Source organism: Onthophagus taurus, chromosome 7, assembly GCF_036711975.1.
Source record: "Onthophagus taurus isolate NC chromosome 7, IU_Otau_3.0, whole genome shotgun sequence".
Taxonomy (NCBI): Eukaryota; Metazoa; Arthropoda; class Insecta; order Coleoptera; family Scarabaeidae; genus Onthophagus; species Onthophagus taurus.
In genome coordinates, this window is record NC_091972.1 from 39,278,924 (window position 1) to 39,300,906 (window position 21,983).

General features: G+C 33.6%; 4 protein-coding genes and 1 long non-coding RNA gene across 5 annotated transcripts in view; 3 read left to right on the forward strand and 2 right to left on the reverse strand.

The window, feature by feature from the left end:
• LOC139430771 (uncharacterized) overlaps nt 1-9,169 on the reverse strand; it is a 154,987-nt gene extending 145,818 nt beyond the window's left edge. The window contains exon 1 of the mRNA XM_071198051.1: nt 9,085-9,169. The gene's annotated coding sequence lies outside the window, so the exon portion shown is untranslated. The remainder of the gene's footprint in view (nt 1-9,084) is intronic.
• Nucleotides 4,393-5,301, forward strand: LOC111421260 (uncharacterized). Its single transcript, XM_071197570.1, has one exon. It carries the CDS (start codon nt 4,393-4,395, stop codon nt 5,299-5,301), a length of 909 nt encoding a protein of 302 aa, XP_071053671.1.
• On the forward strand, nt 7,993-9,068 carry LOC139430773 (uncharacterized). The gene is made up of 3 exons (XR_011641147.1): nt 7,993-8,799; nt 8,849-8,938; nt 8,991-9,068. It is a non-coding gene; the product is annotated as an uncharacterized lncRNA (long non-coding RNA).
• On the reverse strand, nt 8,886-20,934 carry LOC111421264 (cactin, spliceosome C complex subunit). The gene is made up of 3 exons (XM_023054408.2): nt 20,798-20,934; nt 19,202-20,744; nt 8,886-9,768 (listed from the first exon to the last, which is right to left on the reverse strand). The coding sequence occupies exons 1-3, from the start codon at nt 20,818-20,820 to the stop codon at nt 9,280-9,282; spliced, it is 2,055 nt and encodes a 684-aa protein (XP_022910176.2). The 5' UTR covers nt 20,821-20,934; the 3' UTR covers nt 8,886-9,279.
• Nucleotides 20,935-21,012: 78 nt separating this feature from the next.
• On the forward strand, nt 21,013-21,751 carry LOC139430772 (cyclin-dependent kinases regulatory subunit-like). Its single transcript, XM_071198052.1, has 3 exons — nt 21,013-21,183; nt 21,269-21,396; nt 21,459-21,751. Exons 1-3 carry the CDS (start codon nt 21,101-21,103, stop codon nt 21,506-21,508), a joined length of 261 nt encoding a protein of 86 aa, XP_071054153.1. The 5' UTR covers nt 21,013-21,100; the 3' UTR covers nt 21,509-21,751.
• Nucleotides 21,752-21,983: the final 232 nt, after the last annotated feature.

Here is a 21,983-nt window from a genome sequence, read left to right on the forward strand (position 1 = left end):
TTTAAATACTTAACTAATGGATATAAAACACTAAGCCAAAAAAACGTAAGGAAGAAAATTTGCTTATACAACAGGGTTATCACCAATTGATCACCAATTATCACACTAAACGATAAAACAAAAATGTCACGTTTGCTTTCACCTCTGAGTTTGACGTTATACATAAATTTTTTCTATGGTTACAAGCGCTTTGTTTGTGCAGATTGCTGCAAATTCAGTTTACAACGTCATCCAGTGGATTGTGAGGGTACTAAATCTCGGTCTACATTTTTATAATAGTAAGATTGCACAGCATGTGTTTGACACCGATTTATACATTTATTTTTCATGCCATCTTGATATTGTTTGGTGCCAATATGATATGGACTAATGTCATTTTGATTTTGTTTAATGCCAATTTGCTTTTGATTAGTGCTAAATTTGTTGATTAATGACAATATGATATTGTTTATTGCCAATTTGATATTGACTAATGCCATTTTAATTTTGATTATTGTCAATTTGATTTTGACTAATGCCAATTTGAAATTGACATTGCCAATTTGATTTTGACTAATGTCATTTTGATTCTGATTAGTGCCAATTTGAGCTTGAAAAGGTATAGAAACATTCAGCATGTTGCATTTTATGTGAGACAAAGTAAGTAGGTACGCTCTGGTTTCTATGAAAATATATTTTTGTATATTACATCTTAAATGAAATTCACTGTATACCGAAGGCCATTAAAATCTAAAAATCTATGTATTATATATTTTTTAGGCTGAATTAATATCTTTACATTTAAACGTACAAAATTTAAGATTAACAGCGTTTAATTTCTTCGATTTAAACAAAGAAATTTTATTAAAGGTAAAATTAATTGTATGTTTAGAGAAGTGGATGATTCTGATTTTCTTTTTTTTTAGATATTATTAGCTTTTACTGCATATATAATTTTGTTATTGCAATTAGATTCTTCAAATAAATAAGATTTCGGGGTTTCATAATAATCCCTTCAATTATAGTGTTATTAATTCCATTGCCTCTTTACTTATATTAATTTATTTCCATGTTATATTTTTGTTGCTTTTTGTCAATTAATTAGCTAATTTTTACATCTTATCAAACTCAAAATCTGCTGAAATACTTGACAAAATCCCCTTCTTTATTCTCTAAATGAAAGAATGATAATATTTGAGATTGTTGAGGTGATGATGCAGACCTGGTTGGCGTTTAACTCCTTGTTATGACAAAAAACACAATGTTGTATCAGGAAAGTATATATTCCAACAAGATTAACAATTTTATAAGGACTTCTCCAAGGTAGGTGTATCGGTACACTAAATCACCAATTTGGTATTTATGTTCTGTGCTATTAAAATCGTAATATTTCTTTTACTTACAAGATTTTTTCACATCATATTGAATGCAGACTCTAATCACGATCGTAACTCTTTATTTTCAGTGTTCTTAAGCCCTCTTTTATCGAGCTCTTAGCCAATGAGAGCGCTCAACCGTGTCACCGTGGTAATTATCCCCTAGATAGTTTACCAGGAAAATGGTAAAACTGTGCCATAGTGGGGTAATCAATATCTAATGGTAATCCATACTGAAGATCTTGCGGTAAACTATCTAAAATTAATGCATTTAAACGCATTAAACGTCATCACCAAATGGCCGATGACAGACAAGGTTTTAAAAGGTCGTGATGAAATTAGGTATTTCCAGAAAATAATAATGAATCACCTTGAATTCCATTTAAGCCATAGGTATGAGTTTTAGCTTGCTGTTATAGAGTCTTCTGAACTCATAGCACTTTACAACCTAGTGTACGCACTTTGAATATTAGTGCGGAGGGCAATTTTTTCTTAGTCATGTAAGCGAAAGAATTGATGAAACGCAAGAAAAGAATTGATGGGCATATCCCTTGTCTTCTTTTCCCAAGTTTAATATTGCATTAATTTTACTTTCTTCCAGTTCAAACATTTTTTTGCACATCGCCTTTTTTTCTTATGTGAGTTGATGAACGGTATGATGGGGAAAACGCTTCATCGATTCCGGCATAAGTTTGTCGACTCGCACCTTCAACCGTTATGTCGGGTATGGTGAAATCTTCCTCCAGTAAAAGTTCCCCACCATAAGACTTGAAATAATAGTGAATTCCATTAAAGTTTGAAACATTTTAGGTGGTGGATTAACACCTACACCAGAGTTTTCTAGGAGAGTTTCGTTACCTTTTTCCTAAGTCTAAGTATGATACAATCATAATCCAATTAATGCAAAAAGCCCTACTACATACATACTAGCACCTGGTGCAGGAATAATGGGCTGAGTATCTATTCGAATAAAGTAGAAATAGTCCCATTCACTCGGAGAAGGAAGCTACAGCTGAGAGCATCATCCATTGAAGAGCTATTAACCTCAAACCAGAGGCCAAATGCCTAGGGGTAGTACTAGACAGTAAATCAAACTGGAATTCCCACATCGCCAATGTGAGGAAAAAGGTCATCATGGTTAACAAGATCTGCCGTAGACTCTTTGGAAGGAATTGGGGTCTTTGGCTCTATGTGGTAATAATCAAACCCATGGTCGCCTATACTTAATTAATTTAAGGGCCAAAAACAAATCACAAGACATCAATAACTGACACAAATCCAGAGGCATGCATGTTTTTATATAAGAGGTAACCAAACAAATACAAAAAAAAGTATAAAAAAGAGAGGCAGTTTTGAATGCCTTGTCCCTGAAGACATGCTCTTCACTCAAGCTGATGCAGGGTAACCTCACTTGATCAAATTAAAACAGATTTTATACCGACAAAAAAAAAATTCGACAAGCTATATAAGGTTATGTTTAGAAGCTTGGCAGGTCGGAAGAATGGACGAGCCTCAACTCAAAAAAGGAGCCAATTGGAATTTCAAAGACAATTGGATTCTGAGTAGGAATTCTCTTAAGCTCGAATACAACCATTTTTAAGGCTGAAGATGTTGCCATAAACTTCTGCCCGTTTTGAACTTTGAGAAGGGACAGAGAGGGGCATCGATAAACATCTTTACTGACAGTCCTAACGGTCATTCAAGTTTACACGTATGAATCCGCACTGGTCAAACAATGTACCGACCTATTGTCAGTTCTAGTTCACAAAGACATTGTGGGTAATATAAAGACAGACAAGATGGCCAAACAGGCAGTGAGGACGCCCTGAATTGGACCCCAACCCGGTTGTAGACCACAAAAAAAGCCATTTAAAATAGGTGATTAACACATGAGAGGACTCAAAGCCTTGCGCTGGAAATAACTTCCATGATACAAACGCGCAAAGAGTATGATAAATGATAACTCCGTCGTAATAGAAAACCAAAGAAGTTTTATGCCTCAGCAAAGGTGCTTATGGTCAGTCTCAGATTTCAGCACTGGACAAGCTGAGGGCCAAACTTGTCGACTTTGCAACAAGTCAGAGAGTGCTGAACATATTCAGTGTGACTGCGCAGGCAGCGGTTGCCTAAGACAAAAAATTTTCGGAAAGGTTTGGCTCACACTTACTGACGTAAAGAAAGATTAAGGATCTAGATCTGCCCTAAACCTTTGCAGGACGTAACTTACAATTGATGTTATAAGTCACGGTAGGAACCTAGAGCTAGAAGCATTCGGGTTTAGCTATCTTGAGAGTTAGTTCTACTTTTAGACCAATAAAAATATACAACCTGGCGCTGAATAACAACGAAAACTAGAACAAATACTAGCACTATTACTAGAACTAACACTAGACCTAGAATTAGAAACATTCGGTTTTGGCCGTGCATCTCGCAACACGGTTAAACCCAAATGACTCTAATTCTAAGTCTTGAGACGCACGGCTAAATCCAAATGTTTCTAATTCTAGGTCTAGTGTTAGTTCTAGTAATAGTGTTAATTCTAGTTTTAGTTGTTATTCAGTGGTATTATTAGTATTAGTTCTAGTTTTAGATCAAAATTAGTAGGTACATATTTAAAGATTTTATCATTATTATCTACTTCTACGTCACACTTATAATACATATAAGTAGGAAGTTAAATAAATCCCAAAATAGTACAAATGTTAATAATATCACTGAGATTAGTGAATTACAAACAAAATTTTCTTCAAAAATTATCGTTATTATCTTATATATTTATATATAACCCTTTTAATGCGATTAAATTTTTCAACCCAATGATTTTAACTTTGTATAATTCACAACCAATTTACTTGATATAATCGCACCAGACCATAACGAATCCAATTCTAGAAATCCCACAAAAACCAACTCGCATTTCTAACATCGAAGAAGCATGAAGCATTTAAAAAAAATATTCAACTCCTCAAAATCCTTATATTTCTCATCGATGTTATTGGGTTTAATGTCGATAAGATTGGACAAAAGTGGAAACAAAATGATTCGATCGAACATTGGAAACACTTACAACATTTTAAACGCCTTGATATTCGTTGGATGTTTCATATACGCGTGTGAAGATGTTAAAATTTTATCGGATTCCTCAAACAACTCAATTTCACAAGCGACCGGTTTAGTTGATTTATACGCCGGAATTACAACGCAAACAATTTCCATATTTTTGTGCTGCATTAACGGAAAACGATTTATACAACTCACGCATGGTTTAGCAAACATCGACAAACATTTAGAGGTTCTTGGAGAAACCATTGAATATAAAAAATCAAAAAAATTTGTTGTATGGGGGTTAACTATTATAACAACGGAATTTATTATTACATTTTCGATAGATTACGCGTTATTTATTCAAGATGAATCTAAAGTGTATTTGATAACTTCGTATTACCCTATAATAACGATAGGAATTGTTAAGCTACAATTAACCGTTTTGATGTATTTTATCAAACAAAGGTTTCAAGCGTTGAATAATATCGTTAAGGAAATTAGCGGATCGAGATGTAATATTATGCACATTAAAAATCATGGGATTATAAGGAATAATATTCATATAATTCATGTTATTCATAAAGTTCATAATCAATTATGCCAAATATGCTCGTTGGTGAATTACCTTTATGGTATACCATTGGTTTTAATATCCGGATCAGCTTTTATAATCACAATAAATGAAATTTATTATTGTTACACTAAAATTAAAGAAAATATTTTACCGGATTTGATTTGCGATGTTTATTTTAGTTTGCAATGGGCTGTTTTGCAAGTGTTGGAAATGTATGTTATGATTTATTTTGCGGAAAAAACAAACTTCGAGGTATGTATATTTTATGAGCAAAAAGGAATGAATGTAGTTTCACTGTCCCACATAAAATGCAACATATTAGCTTAATAGTACAGGCATTGGGTAATTTTGCAAAGGAAAAGTTTTGCTTGGAAAAGGTGACGTCCTTATGATAACTCTGAGTTTCCGTCTAAAGAGACGCACGACTAAACCCGAATGTTTCTAGTTCTAGGTCTAGTGTTAGTTCTAGTTTTACACTAGCACTGTTACTACTAGAACTAACGCTATACGTAGAACTAGAATCATTTGGGTTTAGCCGCACGTCACTAAAGACAGCTAAACCCACATGATTCTAATTCTAGGTACACTGAGAGAAATAGCACTGTTACTATGTAGAACTAACACTATATCTAGAACTAGAATCATTTGGGTTACTTCGTACAGTTATGAGTGGGGTAGATTCGTACTGTATGAATGTACCCCACGTGAGTTCATAATGTTTTTTGACCAAGAATATGATTATTACAGCACCAAGCCGCGCATATACATATGTAAAAAGGGGGACTAGAACGGGAGTAATAAACAAAGATGCAGTGAAGTCTGCGATGAAAGAGGTTTTAGATATAACTTTATCTATTAGAAAATCTGCACAAAAATATGGTATTGTTTGATGATTTTCTTTCCATTTTATGTCTAATAAATAAAATTCGTTAAGAATTGATGTGTCATGACACATGACACATCAATTCTTAACACAATTTTTAATCCTCTTCAATCATAATTCAACAAAATTCTCTGCGTGGTTCAATAATACAAATATAAAAAGAAATACCAAATGACTCATTTTATAGGACACGTTTGTAACAAAATGACGTAATCTCCTGAAGATGCTGTAAATGTATAGCGAAACCGGTTGAGAGAAAAATTAAATAAAAATCCATTTAAGTGCAAAAACGAATTTTATTTATTACAAAAATATGGTGTCAAGCTGACAATTCTTAAAAGTCGCCTAACGAAATTCCATAAAACAGCTGCTGCCAAAAAGGAAGATAACGTCCCAGCGCATGTTTTCCATTCTAAAAAAGTGTTCACTACCGAAGACGAGAACAAGTACATCAAGGTCTGTTCCAAAATGCACTTTGAGTTGACAATTGTACAGGTGAGGAAACTCTTGAAAGTCGCCTAACGAAATTCCATAAAACAGCTGCTGCCAAACACGAAGATAACATCCCAGCGCATGTTTTCCATTCCAAAAAAGTGTTCACTACCGAAGACGAGAACAAGTACATCACGTTCTGTTCCAAAGTGCACTTTGAGTTGACAATTGTACAGGTGAGGAAACTGGCGTACGGATTTGCAAAAGTGAATCAGTTACGTTATCTATTAAGCTAGGATCTTAATAGAATGGCAGAAGAATGGCTGTACAGTTTTCGCAGGCGAAACGAAAATTTAAGCCTAAGAAAACCTGAAAAAACCAGTGTTGCAAGATCTTATGGATTCAATAAAACGGCCGTAAATGATTACTACGAGAACCAAGAAAAGGTTTTGACTAAATATAAACTCACTGCAGATCGCATCTATAATTTTGATGAGTCAGGGATATTCACAGTATTGAGCACACCAAAGGTATTGGCTAAAAAAACCAAAAATAAATTGGTCAACTTGTTTCGGCAGAAAGAGGTGAATTAGTTACATTTGGAGGGATTATTTCACCACAATTCCGCCACTATTCATCTTTCCCAGCGTACATTTCAAGGATCATTTTATGGCGAGTGCTCCAGAAGGCAGCCTGCGAGTGGCTTCTAAGACTCTCCAATCCTTAGATGTGGAAGTGTTTGGACCTTTTAAAGCCAAGCTGAAGATAGCGTTTAATGATTGGCATGTGAATAACCCGGGGAAAGCACTTACTATATACAACATTCCGAAACTAGCAAAAATTGCATATTTTGAATCATTCATTTGCAAAAATATTGCTGTCACAGTTTACCATCTTCATTAACTGTAGGATTTATAACACCAGAAATCATCCGACCCTACCCCAAAGTAGATAGGAATGCGCTTAAAAAATCGAAGAAAAACTGCCAGTAAAGTCAAGAATATACATAGATACACCCGAAAAAAATAGACTGGAAGAAATAGAGAAAGCAAAAGAGATGAAGAAACAAGAGCAAAAGAGAAAACAAAAAGTTAAGGAGATAAACTAAACCAAAGAAACAGAAAAAAACTGATAGAGACTGATAGTGAGGATGACACTGATATGAGTTTAACAGAAAGTTCTTTTTCTTCCACAGAAGAGATGTTTGAAGGATTTGATATTGAAACCGAAACACCAGTCATGACGGAAAACGTGAAAGAAGGAAGCTTTGTACTAGTTAAGTTGAAAAGAAAAAGACTGTTTTATATTATATTGGACACGTGGCAACAAAATACAACCCCACTGAATACAAAGATTCCTTTCTGAGGAAGAAGCCAGGTATCTGGAAATTTGTTTCTCCCAATACCAAAGATGAAGGATCAGTTGACATATCAGACGTGATTTGTACACTGCCACAATCCAAATCTGCTCTTATAGCAAGAACAGCTAACATCTATAGCTTCGAGAAAGTTCTGACTCTCTAGTATAGTGTTAGTTCTAGTTTTACAGTTGCACTGTCACTAGAACTAACATTAGATCTAGAAGTAGAAGCATTTGGGTTTAGCCGCACGTCTCTAAAGACGGCTACCTGAATGATTCTAGTTGTAGTGTTAGTTCTAGTTTTACACTAGCATTGTTACTATGTAGAACACTACAGCTAAAACTAGAATCATTTGGGTTTAGCCGCACGTCTCTAAAGACGGCTAAACCCGAATGATTCTAGTTCTAGGTATAGTGTTAATTCTAGTATTATACTTGCACTGTCACTAGAACTAACGTTAGACCTAGAACTAGAAACATTCAGGTTTAGCCGTCTTAAGAGACGTACGGCTAAACCCGAATATTTCTAGTTATAACTCTAATGCTGGGTCTACTTTTAGAGCAATAAAAATATATAACAATCTAGCGCTAATTTGAGTTTAGCCGCACGTCTCTAAAGACGGCTAAACCCGAATGATTCTAGTTCTAGGTATAGTGTTAGTTTTAGTTTTACAGTAGCACTGTTACTATGTAGAACTAACACTATACCTAAAACAAGAATCATTTAGGTTTAGCCGCACGTCTCTAAAGACGGCTAAACCCGAATGATTCTAGTTCTAGATATAGTGTTATTTCTAGTTTTACACTTGCACTGCCACTAGAACTAACATTAGACCATTAGTACTAGTGTTAGTCTAGTTTTATTTGTTATTCAGCACTAGATTGTTGTATATTTTTATTGAGCTACAACGGACACTGCGTTCCTAGTATTGATCCGTTATATCGAGGTTTTACTGTAATGTGAAATTATAGGGGTATGTTGCATTTTATGTGGGACAAAGTAAATAGGGCCGGTAATATAGGTATTTTTGTATATTGCATCTTAAGTGAAATTCACTGTATATAAAAATTTATTGTTGTAGATTCGAAAAATAACATCTTTTCTTCACGATATTTGTAATAAAGTTATTAATAAACGAATTATTGAGGAGGTAAAGTTTATAAAGGTAAAATATTTTTTTTAATTCCAATTAGTTTCAGATTCACAAATTTGCTTTATATATGACACACAACAAAACCAATTTCAACGCTTGCGGTTTATTTAAATTAAATTACATGTTTTTACACTCGGTATATTAATTTTTATTAATATTAATAATTTAAATACTTTGTGTACTTTCAGATGATCGCGGGTATAACCTCTTACATTATAATCATGATTCAATTTGATATTGCAAAAAATGGATTGATAAATAAATATAATCAAACGCACTTACCTAATAACACTTTGTAAATAAATTAATTTAATTTTTGTTGCTTGAAACACAATAAAAATAATAACCATGTGGGACTCAATAATAACTGTGAAGTTAGTTGTAACAAAAAATTAGGTTATGTTTCAAGAAAATAATATATTTTCTTTTTAATTAATTAAAACACTTTATATTTATTAAATTAATAACAAAATTAATTTATCTCCTATATCTATATCTTTTAAAATGAAACCATAACTGAAAAATATTATTATGAAACTGACATCTAAATCCCCGTTTATATGAATACTCCCATTCTCGATTAACAATTTTAAATGCGATGTCTTCGTACGGAGGCCCTGCGTGAAATCTTAAGATGGCAAATTCTCTATTTTCGGGACAAGGTGTCAAAAAATACTCGGGAGTATTGTTTTTATCGATTAAATCGGGGTAGAATATATTAAATTTATACCCTTGAACGATTTTTGGTGGTGGGTTATCCATGTCATAATGAGTTTGGTTGTATTTGTTCCATTCGAATCCTGTGTGTACCCTGTTGAAATATCTTGGTTTTCTTGGTCTGTATTTGTCAGACCAAAGATATACTTGATTATCTAATGCAGCTTCAACTGAAAATTGAGCTTCGTCGTCTCCCATACCTTTTCTTGCTTCGCGTTGGAGTAAAAGTTCTTCTTTTGTAACAACATTCTAAAATTAATAAAAAATAATTAGGTATACTAAAAATATTTTAAGAAATTGAATAAAAATACTCAACAATACAGATTGTATGGAGCGCAAAGGAATGTGTGGAAAATGTTTTTGAAAAATGAGGTTGTTCAAATCAAGACTGTACCAATAGAAACTTGGCAAGAGAACTCTATTCAGCCGAAGAACTAGCAGATATGACAGAATATGTGGCCGATACAATCGCTACAATCTTTGAAGATGTTTAAGCAGAACTTGCAAAATTAATGAACAAAAAGTCTTGTGGAACTGATAATAAACAAGGAGTTATTCAAGTTCGTAGGGTACAAATTGATATAGAAATTGACTGAAATATTTAACAAATTCTTCATGATTCAAAAGTACCAAAAGAATGACATCACAGCATTACCATTCCAGTATTTCAAAAAGGACAAAAACCGCGTACAGATAATCGTCACTGTTAAATATTTCCATAGTTCATCTTTTCTTCCATTCACGAGTATTTTCAACGAAAAACTAGAGAACCAAATAACTAATGACTAATGCTAAGAAAAGTCCATTGAGTTTGACAAACCTGCATTCATCTGCTTTGTAGATCTTACCAAAGTTTTTGACACAGTCCGACTGGTGGACATCATAAATATCTTAAAAGAAAAGATGATGTCTGCTAATATAACAAAGATAACATACGAGTTGAATACGAATAACAACTAAAGTAAGAGTAGGGAATTAAACAACGGATAATATTGCCACCCTGGGAGGAACTAGACACGTTCTTCATTAGACGTTAGACACGTCGTCTTAGCCCGTTTCTGATAATCTAATGGATAAAATCATAGAAATCTAAACATGGGGTACGTGATAGGCACCAATAAAGTTAGCAATAATCGCAGAAACAGAAGATTCAACATGCTTATTTCAGTTGATAAGAATCCATGATAAACATGTCAATTGAACAAAAACTTGAGGAATCTAATTAACACAGCATTCGCAGTACTAGGATGCTTAAAAGATACATCTTATGTACCGACAGTGGAAGTGGAAACACTCAAAATCACGAGCATGTTACGAGAGACGAGAAGACATTGAGATCAATAGTGGGAAAAGCAAGAATGGACAGAGTGAGAAAGTCTCTGTCTCGGATATTAAAGATCAATGCAATGTTCCCGACTCAGGAAGATGGGCAAGACAGCGGAAGAGACAATAGCATAACCACATGGGATTCATTGTAGTGGAATAACAATTAATTAGAAATTTTCTGATTTATTTATGGTTTTATTAAAACATTATTAAATAAATTAATATGAATATCCCAAAAGGACAAGTTGTGGCTCAAGATCACCTGGGAGACTCCTAAAGAGATGGCGAGATAGCTGGCATTCGACATCTCAGGAAATGGTTCAAAGGCAACAACTCCAGAATTAACAGATCGACAGATCTCCAATAAGAATAAAAAGAAGTTTTTGCAAAATGTCAAATTCGGCCATTAACAAAGTTTACATAAAAAGACTAGACAGTGATTGTGCTAAAATATTAGGTTACTGATAGTAATAATAAACACTAAAGGAATGTTCGTTGAAAGAGCAGAACAAATCAGAAACTTTGGTAGGAAAATGTTTGTAGAGTAATGAGAGCGCCGACTGTGATATTTGTGTATTTAATATATGTCATAAATACTGATGCAGCCTAAAATTTCTGTAGAAAGAGAACTGGTACAAAAGTTTTTGCAAAAACTTGAAAATTATGACATTGATAAATAAGGCCAGGAGTGTTGACAGAGAAGAAGAATTGTTACTAGCAAAGAAACCTGAAAGAAATTTTTGGGGAAAAACTAGTAGTGCATTGGCAGATATGATTTTGGACAAAGACAACAACACCAGTATTAACAGATTAGTAGAAAGAGAAGGACAGTTGTCACTATATACCAATTATATTTATTAAGGACAATGTAGATGTCACGTGATTAACTCGAGACTGCACTATACGTTGTCGTAAAGGGCGATACTTTACGTAGGCCGATATTAGTAAAACTAACAAAGGAAGGCACAAAGATGGATATCCTAAAAAACGCTAAAGAGATGAAAGGAACGAACATATGGATAGATGAGGACTATTCTAAGACAATTCACAGAGAGAGATATGATTTGATGACTGAACTAAGGGAACTCAGGAAGAAAACAGCTCCATTTATAATACAACAAAATAATTGTAAAGGATGAAGCAAACGACGAGGGGAAGATAGTGGATGAAGGAGCTGGCAGGAATAATAAACGTACAGTTTCGGAAAGATCACCGGACGATATGGAAAAAGAAAAAAGGAGACGCCCTATAAATTCAAAAAACTAAGTATAGAAAGAAGGAAGATTTACTGAGGATAAAATTGGCAAGAATATGGATAAACGCAAGGAAAAGCAAGGAAAAAATAGGAAAGGTGAATATAATTCAAATCTACGCACCAATGGAAGGAACAGAAGAAGAAGAAATACGAAATTTTTACTCAAGTCTGCAGAAAACCTTCGATAAATCCAGAGAACACGAAGAGGAAATAACTATAATGGGATACTGGAATGCGAAAATAGGTAACGAGTAATGATATACACAAAGGAGGAGGTAGTATAGGAGAATATGGCGATCAGGAAGAGGCAGGATGAATAGAAATGGGTAAAGAATGCTGCAAAATAATAGCAAATAATAGCACATGTAGAATCAAATAATATGCTTTTTGAAAACCAATTTGGATTTCAACCTGATCGGAGCACGAAGGATGCAATTATTAAAGCTTTGATACAATCAATTGCAAAATGAACAAACAAGACATGTGGTTGGATAATTTAGTCGTTAATTATGCATTGAGAATATTGGCAAAGGATAAAAATATTAAAATATTTTGTCAGGGAAAAGTAGAAAATATTATGGTTTTTTTACCAAAAACAATTAGCAAATTTCAAAAATATTTTTTCCCTATATTACGAAGGAGTCATTGGATGCTAATGGTAGCAAATGTTGAATATCAGCAAGTTTTATTTTTTGATCCAATGACTATTGAAACTAGAAAAGCACAAACTTATTATAAACAATTGTCCAATTGATTGTTGAATTGGCGATTGTTTGAAGAAAAACGATCTTTCCGGAATATAAGAAATGGTTAGGAAAATTTTCTTTTTGGATCTGAAGCAAGAGGCGACCAGGAATGCGAAGCCGTTGAAATTAGATCGATTAGAAACCCCGAACAGGCCAAAATTTGCGATTGTTTGAAGAAAAACGATTTTCCCGGAATATAAGAAATGGTTAGGAAAATTTTCTTTTCGAATTTGAAACAAGAGGCGACCATGAATACAATGCCGTTGAAATTAGATCGATTAAATACCCCGATCACGAATTTTTTTCAGTTTAAAATGTATGGCTGAAATCTATGGCCAACTTCACACGCGTTTGCTTGGGGTGGTAGTCCAGCTCGTAGTCATATATTTGGCTTGCAGCGCAAGGCGGTGAGGATCATTGCTAAACTTAACTATACAGATGACTGCCGACACGCTTTCAGACAACTTGATATTTTAATATATATCTTTGTTTATACTTTAGTGTCTTCTGTACTGTTGCGATAATAAAGACAAATACAGCACGCATGCCGACGTGCATGGTTATGGGACCAGAAACCGTGAAAACATTTACGTTGACTGAGTATAACGCAAAAAAGTCACATATATAGGGTGATTCACATAAGAACCGACAGAGCAGGGACATGTAGAGAACAATAAATTAAGATGATTTAACGATACTTACCTCTATACTAAGTTGTACACCTGAGGAGTTATAGGCCTTCAAAGTTGGGTCTTAAATTTTTAAAAAGTTCAATATCTTCGTAATAGATTAAGCTAGAAAAACCAAATTTGGTATACGTTATGAGTGTACCAACGGAATTAATTGATAGCAAATTGAACTCAATTGAGGCATTTCAAAGGGTTGATTAAGGGTGATGGTACTCTAAATTTTGACAGATCTTTTTAACCTTTTGGCAGATTTAATACATTACTACTTCATTTCATGTGGAATTTAATTCAAAAAACTTTTCTTACTCTTATTATTTTTTAAAAAACTTTGTCGTTTTCATAAAAAACTTAAATAACTAAAGACATGTATTTCGTAATGTTACTTAAAATAAGCGAAAATTCAGTAATCGGCTATGAAATTGTACGTCAAACTTGACAAATAGGTTATAAAGTTAATTGACGACAAGGTTTTATATTAGCGATATTCACCTCCAGGTTCATCTTTGTAATAGTAATATATGTGTAAAAAAGGTTTTATAACCTATTTGTCAAGTTTGACGTACAATTTCACAGCCGACTACTGAATTTTCTATGATTTTAAGTAGCGTGTCTTTAGTTATTTGAGTTTTTTATGGAAACGACAATGTTTTTTAACAAATAATAAGAGTAAAAAAAGTTTTAGAATTAAATTCCACATGAAATGAGGTAATAATGTATTAAATCCACCAAAAGGTTAAAAAAATCTGTCAAAATTTAGGAGACCATCACCCCTAATCAACCCTTTGAAATGCCTCAATTGGTTTCAACTTGCTACTAATTAATACCCTCGGTATACCCATAATGTATGCCAAATTTGGTTTTTCTAGCTTAATGTATTACGAAGATATTCAATGTTTTAAAAATTTAAGACCCAACTTTGAAGGCCTATAACTTCTCAAGGGTACAACTTGGTATAGAGATAAGTTGCATTAAATCATCTTAATTTATTGTCTTCTACATTCTACATGTCCCTGCTCTGTGTTGGTTCTTATGTGAATCACCCTGTATATTGCACAAATCTTATTTAATATATTGCCCATGGGCATTAGATCCTTGCAAAAAAATAAATATAAAATGTCATAAGAGCGTTTTTGTTGAGGAATGTGTTCTACTCACAATTAGTTGAGGAATGTCTGAAAGACAGGATTGTAATTAAGATTTGATTGTTGATTGTGAATTTACTTATTATATTAAATTATATACAGGTGTCCCGTTAAGCGTACGGAGCGGCTGTATCTCAACAACGGTAAGGCCTAGAGGTTTGGGAAAAAAATCCTTATAAGCAAAGTGGGCAAGAGAAATAGCTGGAAATTATTTTGAAGTTCGTAATTCGACCGCTAGGGGGCGTAACTGCCATAGAGAAACATAAAATTCCCGCTATCTCAGAAAGTTAGACGATGAGCTATAACTTTGACAACATCATTTAGTAGCTTGGATAATACCGCATCGCTTTTGTTTTGCGATATTTCTCATATCTCTCATAATAAGGGAGGGGAGGCCAATGCGTTTTGAAATGTTTACATTTTAATATCTCCTGGACCATTCAACCGATTGGAATATTTTTGGTCTTGTTTGAAAGAGCATTTCATGCTCTTTTAAAAGATATTTTCAGTAAGCCCGCTTGGTTTAAAACAAATAAGCTAAAGGGCGTTATCTGCAGCGGTTACATATTTTTGTGATTTTTGAAAAAAAGTTAAATGGAACGGTACTATTTACTTCATAGACCATTAATCACCATAATATTTGCTAAATATTAGTGAAAACCGCATCTCGATACCTCCATCCATTCTCGAATTATAAAAGAAAATGTTAAAAATTCGTATATCTTAATCGGATCAAGTTACCTTAGGAAACAAATAAGAGAGAACAAAAATTTTATTATCTAGAACCTTCCTTCACACTTTATCCAAGCTTAGAACCGCTTCAAAACTACTTTTGAGGCTTGTTGAAAAGCCAACGGATCAATGAAACATCAACAATGATACTAAAACAAAATAAACCAAAACACTTAGAATAACTTAAATTTTTGGCAAAAATAACTCACTAATGTGCGAAATGCCTTCCATAAACCTCGATACATTTATTTAATCTAGTTTCGACGAAAAAAAAGCGCTGCTTAAGTCTCAGCCCTGGACACGTTTCTACTGGTATTTAGTGTTTTGTCATATTTTCCCTGGTTATTGGTTTTTCTTGAAAAGTCAGGTCGTTTAGTCTACCCAATAGATAAAGGGGTGAAAGCAATGTGGGTTTTGCTCGAACCAAGAATGCATATTATGCAAGTTTACATCTGCTTGTGGACAGATGCTTCATGCATCCATAGCATTTGTGATAAAAGGTTTGGATTTGCCCAAATCATATTTAAAAGTCAATGGTAATAGTTCAGTCTGTTATCATAATCGGTATCTGTTAAGGTCTGATGTAAAACAACGTGGTGGAGATATTATTCTCTTAAGAACTCTTGTGGACAATTGTTTTCGGAGTTCCCAGATTATGTGGAATCACATTGCGCACCAATGTGATTTACGAATTCATAGAGATGTCTGAATGGGCTACACGTTGCCAGTTTTCCGTAATCGCTAAGTCAATCTTAAAAACACTTCTAGAGAAAAATGTCTTTTTTTGTCGTAATTGCATTGCACATTTTTGCCATGCATATTCGAAACATTGAAAATAAATCATCATACGCTCTATCATACGCTTCTGCGTTAGTAAATGACATGTTTACAGTTACCATGGTTATGTGATTTGTTTTTCTCGATGAGGTAACTGGATCCGATTGATCACACTCGAGTTGTTAACATTTTCTTCTATAACTCGAGAACGGGTGGCGATATCGAGATGCGCTTTTCACTAAAATTTAGCAAATTTTAAGGTGACTAAGGGTCTGTGAAGTAAATAGTATCGTTCCATTTAACTTTTCTTCAAAAATCACAAAAATATGTAATCGCTGTAGATAACGTCCTCTAGCTCATTTGTTTTAAAGCAGACGATCTTACTGAAAATATCTTTAAAAAGAGCATAAAATGCTCTTTCAAACAACACCGAAAATATTCAAATCGGTTGAATGGTCTAGGACAGTGCTATTCAAACTATGGGTCGCGACCCACAATGGGGTCTAGAAAAGTTTTTTCGGGGTCGCAAGGTGGATGAAATAATGAGCTATCGTATAGCAAAATCTGGCAAACCGTACACAATTGCTGAAGACTTAATTGCTCCAGCAGCCCAAGATATAGCAGCCATTATGTTTGGCGAAAAGGAAATGCAACAAATATCTCAAATACCACTCTCGGATACAACAGTTAGCCGCAGAATATTTGAAATGGCAGAAAATGTGGAAAACGAAATTATAATGAGAATTCGAAAAAGTAAATTTTTTAGTCTTCAATTGGATGAATCTACGGATTGCCTAAATGCTGCACAACTAATTTGTTTTGCAAAATATGAATACAAAAATGAAGTAGTTGACGACTTTCTTTTTTGCAAGGAACTACAAAGAACTATAGGTGAAGAAATTTTTAAATCGGTAAATTCTTACATCACGGGAAACCATATTTCTTGGGAAAATTGTGTGGGTGTGTGCAGTGATGGAGCTCGTGCCATGGTTGGAAAACACAGCGGACTTCTAGCCCGAATCAAAGAAGTTTCACCCAATGTAACATGGGTTCACTGTATGATTCATAGAGAAGCGCTTGTATCGAAAAACATGCCACCGAACTTAATGTCTGTCTTAGATACTGGAGTTAAAATAATAAATTTTATAAAGGCGCGTCCTCTGAACTCAAGGATTTTTGCGCACATATGCAAAGAAATGGGTAGTGGGCATCAGCATCTTCTTTTACATACAGAGGTTCGTTGGCTTTCGAGGGGTAGGGTTCTAACGAGACTATTTGAACTTAAAGAAGAAGTGTTTGTGTTTTTAAATGATAATGATAAAGACAAAAATTTACAAACTTTTTAACCGATGAAGAATGGCTATGTAGATTAGCTTACTTAAGTGACATTTTTCTCAAATTAAACGAGTTGAATTTAAGTCTTCAAGGTGAACAATTAAATATATTAGTGGCCAATGATAAAATTAAAGCCTTTACAAAAAAAATAGATTTGTGGTGCTCATACTGCAAGGAGAATAATTTTGCAGCATTTCCAACATTAGAATGTTTTGTTATAGAAAACAAGTTATTCAATCGATTGTTAAAGATATAACATCTTCACTTGACAGATTTAAAATGTCAATTTAGTACTTATTTTCCGGAAGATTTTTCTAACTTTGACTGGAGTCGAAATCCCTTTCAATGTAAATTACCCAAAAATGTGTCATTTCATTTTAGTGAAAAACTAATTGAGTTATCATCTGATGGAGAATTAAAATTAATTTTCAAAGAACTTAAATTGAGCAATTTTTGGCTTAAAGTTCGAAATGAATATCCAGAACTGTCTGATGAAGCTCTGAAGGTAGTATTACCATTTGCGTCATCTTATATGTGCGAGTTGAGATTTTCCCAATTTCTCTACCTAAAATCGAAATACCGAAACAAAATAGCAATAGAGCCACCTTTAAGACGCAAATTGAGCAAAATAGAGCCAGATATATCAGCACTTGTAAATAAGAAACAGGCTCACAGATCTCATTAAATATTTTTCTTTTGTATTGATTTTTGATGAAGTTCCTACGTGTACGCCATATTATAATTTTAATAGTTACAAATCGTTAATGTTGATTTTGAACCTAATATTTGTTAACTGCAGAGTTGATATTCTGTTTATTGTAGGTACTTGTTTTAACATAATATATTTGCTATGTATGAAACAAAAAAAATAATAACAAATTAACATCTTCTTGATATAATAATACCTCTCCCAATTTTTGGAACAACTAGAATTAAATTATTATTTTAAGTTTGGGTCGGCATGTCACCTCTGTGTACCATTTGGGGTCATGCAGCCAAAATGTTTGAATACCACTGGTCTAGGAGATATTAAAATGTAAACATATGAAAACGTATTGGCCTCCCCCTCCCTTATTATGACAGATATGAGAAATATCGCAAAACAAAAGCGATGCGGTATTATCCAAGCTATTAAATGATGTTGTCAAAGTTATAGCTCATCGTTTAAGTTTCTGAGATAGCGGGAACTTTATGTTTCTCAATGGCAGTTACGCCCCCTAGCGGTCGAATTACGAACTTCAAAATAATTTCCAGCTATTTCTCTTGGTCACTTTGCTTATAAGGATTTTTTTCCCAAACCTCTAGGCCTTACCGTTCTAAAGATACAGCCGCTCCGTACGCTTAACGGGACATCCTGTATGACGAGTGTAAGCCCTGGCATATAACACAATAAAACTTATTATTATTATATTATTAAATATCAAGCCTTAGCTTAATGACGCGATATCACATTTTTCTACCATAGTTATACTAATTGATGCATTGCAGTTAATACCATATCCATACAATATTAGATAACACAGAAAAGAAGAAATATGAAAAACCATAAAGGAAATACAGCAAATCAGCTCAGTAAACACCCCTTCATTGAGAGAAAGAAGATGGGACAAATAGTCCATTCATTTTTCCTACATTTCTACTAAAACTAGAAGTAAGCATTAGGTTAAATAAAAATATTACCTCAATTTTCCTTCCAGTCCCTAAAACTTGAGCCCTAGCAAACTCCAATCGACTCAAATCATCTTCTTCAGTCACAACAATGGTACCAGGTTCAATTTCATCGGGCGTTAAAAATTTAGGACTATAACAACCAGCTTCGTAAGCAGCAAAACATTCATTCAACAAATCATTTGCATAATCCTCATTTTTCTCATCATCACTATACTCTTCTTGGCTATCTTTACTTGTACTTGGCCCAGGTTCTTCTTTACTATCAATTAAATTACCGTCATTATTAGCAACATTTTCTTCTGTAGAAGTCGTCGCAACAGCTTGTTCAGCTCTTAAAACCTCCAATTTTCTTCTTAAACTATCTTGATGTCTATCTCTTAATCGCGCTCGAGCCATATGAGCTTTTAATTGAGACAATAAACTTTCCCAATAACCTATATCGATCCCATCAGCTTTTCCATTTATTTTTCTTTCAATTTGCGTTTGTAAGGCGGCTAATTGCCCCGAAGTTTTTCCTTTAAAAACGGTTGTAACATCACTCGCCACAGATTGATGAATCCCTTCACGTCTATTCATCCCCATATCATATTCATGTTGTTTCTCAATTTTGCGTAATTTTTGTAGTTCATCCTCAACAATTACAGTGATATCGTTCCAATAATCGAGGTTTTTTCCTCTTTCTAATTCTTTGTATACTTTTATATCTTCGACGAGGTCTTCTAAATCTTTCGAATGAAGCCCGTTTAAATAGGTGTAAGGTTCGTGCATTTCAACGGCGTCAACTTCTTCTTCTGCGCTGATATATTTAGCTAATAAATCGATGGGTTTAGCTCGACCGTCTTGAATACGAATGTGAGAGCGTAATCGAGCTTGTTCTAAATGAAATTGATCTTCTTGTCGCTCCCACTCCTCAAATTGAGCCGCCTCTTTACTTCTTTGTAATAATTGCATTTCGTCCTCGCGTTTTTGTCGGTCCAATTCGCGTTCTAATCGACGTTTTTTAACTTTTTCTAATTCACGTTTATTTTCGCCTTGTTTATGTCGATTTCTAGCCTCTAGTTCTTCTCTTCCAACGCCGATTAATCCGTCTTTCGCCAATTTTTTCGTCCAAACGAACGTTGAGAGTAAATTTGCGTCACCAAAGGGGTTATCGGTATTTGTGTAATGTAAATATTCGTTATCCCAACCCATTCGTTCTTTTCGCTTTCTTTCTTTCGCCTCTTTTTTGAGTAATCGTCTTAAACGTTTTTCTTCGGGCGTTTCTTTACTTTTCATTAATTCTTTTTGTCTCATTCGTTCCTCAGCTTGTTTTAAACGTTGCGTTTTTAATTTTTTTAATAATTTTACCGATTTATTTGAAGATGATGATGAAGAAGAATCTGAATCAGAAGATTCAGATTTTTTTGGGGATTTTGATTTGAGTTTGGAACGCGAGGAACTCCTTGAATGGTGGCTTCTATTAGACGTTTTTCTTGATTTTCGATATGATTCGTTCGATTTTGAGCGAGATCTTGATTTACGACGGTATTTTTTAACTTCTTCTGAATGTTCCCTACAAATAACCAATGCAAAAAATAAACCAAAACATCATTTTAACAAACAAACCTCTTTCTATGATCTCTAGGCATTTTTAAATCCTTTTATAACAACCACAAATATATCTAAATAAATTAATAATTACGAAAGAAATCGAACAATAACCTCAATTTTGACACACACTAATTTGACAGATTAAAACGTTTCGTTTTGGTGATATTAATAAATTCCCTAATAAAATTTAGTTATTTTTATGATTAATGTAGTGGTACCAATTTTAAGATTTCTCCAACTGTCATTAACAAAGTGTTCATCAACAAGTGGTCTAAAAGTCTTTAAAATCTTAAGAAAAGTTTCTGAAGCTTCTCGAAAATGAATCGTGAGAAGAAAATGGATGATATTACTAAAAATATTTATTATTCGGATAAATACTACGATGACGAGTACGAATACAGGTAAATATCGGTATTCTTCAATAAAAGCACGTGCTAAGAGACCTTTTGTATCGTCGTCACGTGGCGACCTATTTCTTTGGATTAGGCATGTTGCGCTGCCGAAAGAACTCGTTTCGATGATCCCAAAGACTCATTTGATGAGTGAGCAAGAGTGGAGAGGAATTGGAGTTCAAATGAGCCAAGGTTGGATGCATTACATGACACACGCACCAGGTAATTATTAATTATTACAATTCCACGTAATTTAACCTAAATTAATTTAAATTTTGTTGCAGAACCACATATTTTATTGTTTAAGCGGCTCAAACCGGGTGTTCATAAATAATTTTTAAGGAATTTTCTTTTTGTAAAGGTATTAATATTTTATTATAATAGTTTGTATTTTTTTAACATAATTTGTTATTTAAGATGTTGAGTGCCACTTAGTTTTTGTGTATTAACTCATAACATTATTTTTTAATCTCAAATGTTTCGTTCTTAAGATATTTGCTCAATCTCTCAAAGATATGTTATTTAATAGTAAATAGTACTTTCATAAAATGCAAATAAATACATTTTTTATATTAAATTGTTTTAATTTTATTCAAATCTCCTTAAAATTAATTAAACCCCTATTAATCAACTAATAAATAGGCAACCCAAATCGCACCTAAATTATATTTAATTCCAATCTTCCTAAACAATATTTATAATCAATTCATATAATTAAAATCGTTTTATTTTATACATTTATAACGAATTAAATTAAATTTCTTAAATCAAAATTGAAATAACCGAAAAATAATCAAAATCCCCATAGT

What these genes read in the sequence shown, in the direction of transcription:
- LOC111421260 (XM_071197570.1), top strand. Translation starts at nt 4,393, where the DNA reads ATGATTCGATCGAACATTGGAAACACTTACAACATTTTAAACGCCTTG.
- LOC111421264 (XM_023054408.2), bottom strand. Translation starts at nt 20,820, where the DNA reads ATGCCTAGAGATCATAGAAAGAG. An exon ending in CCTAGAGATCATAGAAAGAG is followed by an intron (nt 20,745 to 20,797) that starts GTTTGTTTGTTA and finishes GGTTATTTGTAG; the next exon opens with GGAACATTCAGAAGAAGTTA. An exon ending in GGACTGGAAGGAAAATTGAG is followed by an intron (nt 9,769 to 19,201) that starts GTAATATTTTTA and finishes TATTAATTTTAG; the next exon opens with AATGTTGTTACAAAAGAAGA.
- LOC139430772 (XM_071198052.1), top strand. Translation starts at nt 21,101, where the DNA reads ATGAATCGTGAGAAGAAAATGGATGATATTACTAAAAATATTTATTAT. An exon ending in GATGACGAGTACGAATACAG is followed by an intron (nt 21,184 to 21,268) that starts GTAAATATCGGT and finishes TCTTTGGATTAG; the next exon opens with GCATGTTGCGCTGCCGAAAG. An exon ending in TTACATGACACACGCACCAG is followed by an intron (nt 21,397 to 21,458) that starts GTAATTATTAAT and finishes ATTTTGTTGCAG; the next exon opens with AACCACATATTTTATTGTTT.